Here is a 6774-nt window from a genome sequence, read left to right as displayed (position 1 = left end):
ATATATACATATATACATATATAACGGTTACATATACATGGATGTGTACATATATATACTTTTTCATAAGCGTACGTGTGGCACGTATATTTGTGTGATTGTGTGTGCGTGCAGGCGAATGTGTATGTATGCATGTACAATCGAGCACGAGTGCGTGAAACGACGAATGCGTGTGTGCTGCGTGTGCATCTAATTGCTCTGTGTGAATGAATGCATGCTGTTGAGAACACGCGGGCGAGTCTGCGGTAGCTATCCTTGTATCTCGTACTTTTTTAAGTATTTTAATACGTGCTAAAGTAAGCTTTATTATTAACAGTTTATTATTATTATTATTATTATTATTATTATTATATTACATTTAGCACTTGTATTATTATTATTGTGTGTGCCAAGTCGTTGATCGAAGTCAATATTTCGTTTTCTCGATATAAATTTTATACAAATGATTCTGTCGCTATTCTTTTCGACTTAGCGAACGAGTAATGCGACAATTACCGTTGTATACGCGGTGATAGGTACGCTGTGAATGGAGTTGTACCACCTCGATTCTTCCGCATGAATGAAATTAGCACGACGAGTGGCGGGGTGGGGAGGGGGATTCATACTTGACATTTTACTTCGAGATTATTCACTGCCATTATTGTTGTTCTTTGTCGAGTGTCCTTTTTTTTTGTCGTATGATTGTCTACAACTTATTTTATTTATTGCATTGTGTAAGATCAACGATGAAGGTCCGTACGAATCCGAACGGGAGCGCGAAACACGGCGGAGAGAAGCAGCCGGCAATCGCGCATTCGCCAGCACGATTCCGGTCAGCTCCGGTCGCGTTGCGAACTCACTGTTGGACTCGCGCGCGGGCTTTGCATTCCGTATTGTCTGATGTATTTTGTCTTTTTATTTATATATGTCGCATTTGTATATCAACGAAATACGTGAATTTTCGAGTGCCGGGCGCGCGAAAGTGGAGACATCCGTAGAACGCAGGAGCGAACGGTCATACTGCACGTCGGAGCTGAAACCCGCCGTTCTGTATAATACAGTTGATATAGTGCGTATTATAGCGTTTATCTTAGCGAGGAAAAAAATCACTGAACACGTCTGTCCGGTCTCTCGAGACCCAAACACGCAGCGGACGACTGCGATGCGACAACTGTGTTATATGTAAAAGAATATATGGTTACGATGTTTGTCAATACGTATCCGAATTATGGATTCCTGAGATAAAAATATCAATTCAGAAACTGTACAATCATATATATATATATATATATGCGCTGTGTAAATATGACATTCCTCATACGGATAAGACTGGCGTGCAATATGATCGGAGCGAGGTGTACAGCTAGGGCGTCCTTGAGGCACGATATTGTGAAGGAACGACTAATAAATTAACCTCGTTAAGAAGGAACTTAAGTAATACTACCAAACTCGTCTCAATCAATCATGGTGACAATAGATCTTAAAAGTATTACGTAAGAATTACGATCAGGAAAAAAAAAAGAGAGAGAGGAGACATAAGCGACGATTTACTACGAGTCTACTACACTATTTATTACTATTACTCTACCACTACCATCACCACCACCAACCACCACCACCACCAACCACCACCACCACCACTACTACTACTCTATTATACACTATTACTATTCTACTATTGCTACTACTACTCTACTGTTACTACTACTACTACTACTACTACTACTACTACTACTACTACTACTACTACTACTACTACTACTATTACTACTACTATTACTATTACGATGCCGAGCGTGCGTATGCTCACAATTGATATTGCAATTAGCTGTTAATGTCCTCCACGGGTGAGTGTCCGACTTCATCGTGCGCGAGTACGCATAATCTATAAATTCAGCCGCATGATTTGCACACACACACATACACATGCAATGCTCATCGGGTAAAAGAAGAGAACTTTTAAGAAATGCAAAATCGACTATGTAGAATAACGAGAAACATAACTACGATCAATTTCCACCGCGCACTCTCGTGATGGCGTCTTGAAAGCAACGGTATCTTTTAGGACGAGTCTCTCGATGAGACGACAATGTCGTGGCGGATGTGTTACTGAAATACGCCCTCCTCGAATTCTGTCTCCTGATCGGGCCGAGTAATTTATCCATTTCATGAAGTCGCACACAGTATCCCGCAGGATGATAAGACGAAGAATCAAATCGGTAAACAGCTAAGGAATAGTGCGACGGCCTACGCGCGTCTCGTGGCGTGTTTTTTTTTCTTAGAGTTACGTCACGTGACGACGCAAAAAAGAATTTGAGAAAGAATATATAAAGATATATATACATATATATATATATGTGTGTATAAAGATATATATAAATATATATATGCATAAATTTATATATATTTTTATATATATATATATATATATATAGAAATTATTAGTAACGCGGTTTTTCCACGTTTTAGCGAATCTTTACGTCCCCGATGCTCATGGGAAGTATTTTTGTACGTTTACTCTGTACCTACTGTTTCGCTCTAAAACTGTATCTACTGTTATCATTGTGATACTCGCTGCTGCGATCGTCTTTTGAACGTTAATATAATATTACTATAATGTATAATGAACGGGCGTGCGTTTGGTTATTGATACGCTCACGGATTAATGATGGAAGTCTCTTGCATTCTTAAACCATTTTCAAACACGAAGTATTGACTGTAGGCTATTGTCGATTATTGTTGTTATTATTATTATTATCGCCGAATCGTTTTAGTTGATTATCTTGTCAAGACTACCATTTTACTCGTAATGCTCGGTACGAATCCTCTTTATGACGATTACAAAGTGGTTAAGTCCCCTTTTTTAACTCTATTCTCGCTACGACGGAACGAGACCGGTCTCTCACGGTCTCGCTCTCTTCTCCTTTTTCGTCTGTTAATTCCATATAACCGCAGTTATGTGTGATTTACATTCCTTCGTATTTACACGAACTCGTGCTGCATTTTTTGATCGGTATATGACTCGCCGTTGAATAATTAATCGCATAAAAAAATAATACCTATTTATTATAAATGTACATACACCTGTTATTGTATAATAAAGACGAATGTGAGGGAAATACACGATTACGACTCAATTCAAACGTTGTGTGACTCTTTTATCTTATCTTCAATTTCATTTACTCATAAAAACGCCTCACACTCTTGCAAATATTCATTCTCAGCACGATCTGAAGTACGGTTTGCTTCTGTGTTGTCGATTTTTCTCGGCGATAATTTTACCCAGTGATTCACAGCTCGATGGATATTCCGCAGATTCCTTTTGTCGCCATAAGCTAATGGTGCCATGCTCGCCGACCGTCACCAAGGTACCACTCTGAGGATTCGAGAATATGCGATCATTGATTGTTCTAATGATCGTTCTGGATAAGTAATCTCTTCTGATCCCTCATTCCTTACCTTTTCATGCATCCAACTGTCTCGTACTTCTTGCTTATTCCCTACGATCTCGTGACTCACTTCCAGATGATCACCCGCGATGCTCAAGCACCATAGTTTACTTCTGGGAAAAATATAAATTATATATAAAATATACATTGAATATTTCACTTTTCTCTAGTAATATGATTGCAAATACTCTTCAAATGCGCTGCATTTTGTTAGTAAGAAAGGTTTCCCAAGTGCATTTGTGGCATGGTATCTCACTATATAATAATAGATGTAATCAACATCGACATCCTGAAAATCATAAAATCCATTATTCGGCAAGGAAAGCGAAAGGGAAGCAAGTAAAACGAAGAATTTGCTGTCACAATAGAATGAATACATACCGGTATCATTAAGTTGCGACGTTCAAATGTCGCATAGGCACCAGCATCTTCACAATTCCATAATTGTAGCACATGTGTATGCGTCGTACACCACAAAGAGTCGTTGCCTGACCAACCCAGCTTATCCTGAAGACATGATTTAATTAAGACTCCCTATGGCAACTTATATAAAATGTATATACCAGATAATTCTCTTACCACTGATGACATGGTATTTAAGGAGTACATTAAAGCCTCAGCTTCTGACGGCTGCGTGAGGTCAAATACATTTATCAGACCATCTGTACTACCCGATGCCAAAACATTGTGTCTGACAGAATTAAAACTCAGGTCAGTAATGTCATCCATATGTGACTCCCAATATCCACCGAGAAGATTATTCTTATGTTCCTTTGTCGACTTATTATATCTTACATCCCAAAACAAAATAAATGAATCTCCACCTGTACACTCGGTTGCACCAACTATGAGTCTTTGATCATAACTAACATCAAAGCTGATCATAGTTTTCTTTTCGTTATTTGAAAATGAATCATCTGAAACATTAAAGGAGGATATTGTAACATTAGAATCCTTAGCAAGAAAAATTTCTTACCAGTATTTATAATTGTTGAAACTGATAATTACCTCTAAACACTCCCACGAGTTTATTCTGCTCACGCAAATCAAACATTTTAATTTCTCCATTCTGAACACTATAGAATATATCTTTGGAGGCAGGACTAAACTTGATTCCCATAACAGGTGATACTTCGGATGATATTTCATGGATTAATCTAATTGAATCTTGGCTGATATAATTTATTGAGATCTTATCATTTGATGATACATGTGCAAGCTTGAAGTCTTGATCACTATATATAGAAAATGCTTATATAATAAAGATAAAAATTATATACATAAAAATATATATGTAATAATGTTACTTCAAGTCAAATCCAACTAAAAATAACGTTACATTATTAAACAAGCAGATACAAGCAAAATATATATTTAAATATATATTTAAATTTACCAAAAATATAAATGATGTACAAGAAAACAAATATCAAAAATAATAATTATTTAATCAAATTATTCTTAACATTTAACACTGATTTTTAAAACATTTACATACAATGGTGTTACATACATATTGTGTGTGACATAGGATACTTTATACCAATAATAAACTCATTAACAACAATAAACTAGCAAAATAGTTTAACAATTACAAAGGTAATAATGGACAAAAAATATGTCCAGAAAATCATATTTTTGTCATAGATTTGACATGAAATGCTCAGTAAAAAAAATATAAAATATACCATTGAGTTCCATAAACAAGATAGATATATCCATCTTTGGAATTCGTTTTTTCCTTGAACAAAGACAGCTTACTTTCTTTATTGTTCTTGTGCGGCTTCGAATCATTTCCAACGTTCAATTTCTTCAGGGAGTCTATCACTTTCGCCATGCTGCTCTTATTTCAAATTGAAGTAAAATTTATATATTCTAACTTGTTTATCTTGCTATTTTTCTTTTTCTAATTTTGCGACTTTGTCACAGTGTTTTCAGTCTTTTTCTGTGGATAAAATAATTTTTCGTTTTGTTACAAAATATTTTATAACTCCACATTCGGGATAACCTAAAACTTAAAACAATTTCTAAAATTTAAATCCAAACACAACCCTTCACTACATGCTGCTTACAGCAAAGAGGAACGTAAAAGTGGCCAATACGGTGTTTTCGACGACACCGACTTTCCGCACTGGGAAAGGGCGCCATCTGCATCCATTTTGAGAGGGGAACTACGATGCTACATCCACTTTCAGGTTTCGGCGGTAAAACCTGTATGTGGTGGCAGTCCGTGCTACATCCATTTTTAGGCGGTTTATGTCCGTGCTACAACCATAATAGCGTACTTGACAAGCACGGTCTTGCACATTGTTACGCGTTTATAACATGAATTAACATGTTAACATGTGCAAAAAAAATTGACATTGTGTATGATTAATATCATGAAGATCATACGAAGTGTCCGGTAATTAACTGCCAACCCGAAGTGTAAGGGTAGATTGGGTTGAGACAAACATAAAATACCATTTTGCGAGTTTCGCAATAATTATCGAGTTATTAATGACAGAAATCTGAGGAGTAAAAGCGCACCAACATAGATGATTCGAAAAGCGTTGCAGCTGCTCGGGGCAGCGATCATGAATTTTTTCCCTAGCGTGAACTAATAAAAAGTGAAAGACTTCTGTGAATCAGTGGAAAATGAAAAATTTTATATGAATTTGTGAAAATCGAAACATTTCACACGACAATTGAATCGTTCAACATGGCAGTTGCGCGTTCTGGATAATTCAATGAATACCAAAGAAATCAAAATGATCAAAATAATAATGTCCGTGCAGTCCGAAGGATATTACGTGACACGTAAAATCCGTTTGATATAATATCCAAAGAAAATGTTTCAAAATATGTATGTACAGGTAATATAAACCTTATGCACCGACGAGATATACTACAAAGACTGATGGCCTTACAGGATTTAGCATACCAGAGAAATTTCCCTGGTGAGGCACCCGAGCGAAAGAGACCGTCTCGCATTTAGCGCAGTAAAATTTAATGGAAACTAATATTTTTCAATACTTTTTTTCGGATCAAAAAGATTCAGAATTCAGACATATTCAAAATGTCAATACTTTTTAATACGTTTCAATTCGACATTTTATACAGGGAAGCAGGACGAAGGGAATGGGATGCGGGCAACGATACATCATGCGTCTCCAGACGTGTCAAATCGTTTATTATAGAGGAGACTTTAATACGGCAACATGTATTCGAATATTTAATCGTCCCATGGACCACTTACATATAATAAAAAAAAATTAACGCCGATAAATGAACGATTCGTATCAATTTTTTCTTTTCTTGTAGAGTGATAATGAAAGAGTAAATCAGTATCGAAAATCGAATACCG

The 6774-nt window shown here is 36.4% G+C and overlaps 1 protein-coding gene across 2 annotated transcripts; it reads right to left on the bottom strand.

Moving 5' to 3' along the window:
• Positions 1-3116: 3116 nt before the first annotated feature.
• LOC105192104 (WD repeat-containing protein 89) lies at positions 3117-5504 on the bottom strand. 2 transcript variants are annotated; one of them, XM_011155989.3, is made up of 7 exons: positions 5117-5504; positions 4437-4663; positions 4008-4345; positions 3810-3935; positions 3617-3717; positions 3439-3538; positions 3117-3355 (listed from the first exon to the last, which is right to left on the bottom strand). In XM_011155989.3, the coding sequence occupies exons 1-7, from the start codon at positions 5263-5265 to the stop codon at positions 3200-3202; spliced, it is 1197 nt and encodes a 398-aa protein (XP_011154291.1). In that variant the 5' UTR covers positions 5266-5504; the 3' UTR covers positions 3117-3199. The 2 variants fall into 2 exon arrangements, with proteins under 2 accessions (XP_011154291.1, XP_011154290.1); XM_011155988.3 differs by having other exon boundaries at positions 3439-3541; positions 5117-5502.
• Positions 5505-6774: the final 1270 nt, after the last annotated feature.

This window comes from Harpegnathos saltator, unplaced genomic scaffold (assembly GCF_003227715.2).
Source record: "Harpegnathos saltator strain DR-91 unplaced genomic scaffold, Hsal_v8.6 scaffold376, whole genome shotgun sequence".
Classification (NCBI taxonomy): Eukaryota; Metazoa; Arthropoda; class Insecta; order Hymenoptera; family Formicidae; genus Harpegnathos; species Harpegnathos saltator.
This window is presented reverse-complemented; position numbering and strand designations above follow the sequence as displayed.

Coding starts and splice junctions, on each gene's coding strand:
- LOC105192104 (XM_011155988.3), bottom strand. CDS start 5,265: ATGGCGAAAGTGATAGACTCCCTGAAGAAATTGAACGTTGGAAATGAT. Junction 4,346..4,436: donor ACTCGTGGGAGTGTTTAGAG/GTAATTATCAGT, acceptor TTAATGTTTCAG/ATGATTCATTTTCAAATAAC. Junction 3,936..4,007: donor TAAATACCATGTCATCAGTG/GTAAGAGAATTA, acceptor TCATGTCTTCAG/GATAAGCTGGGTTGGTCAGG.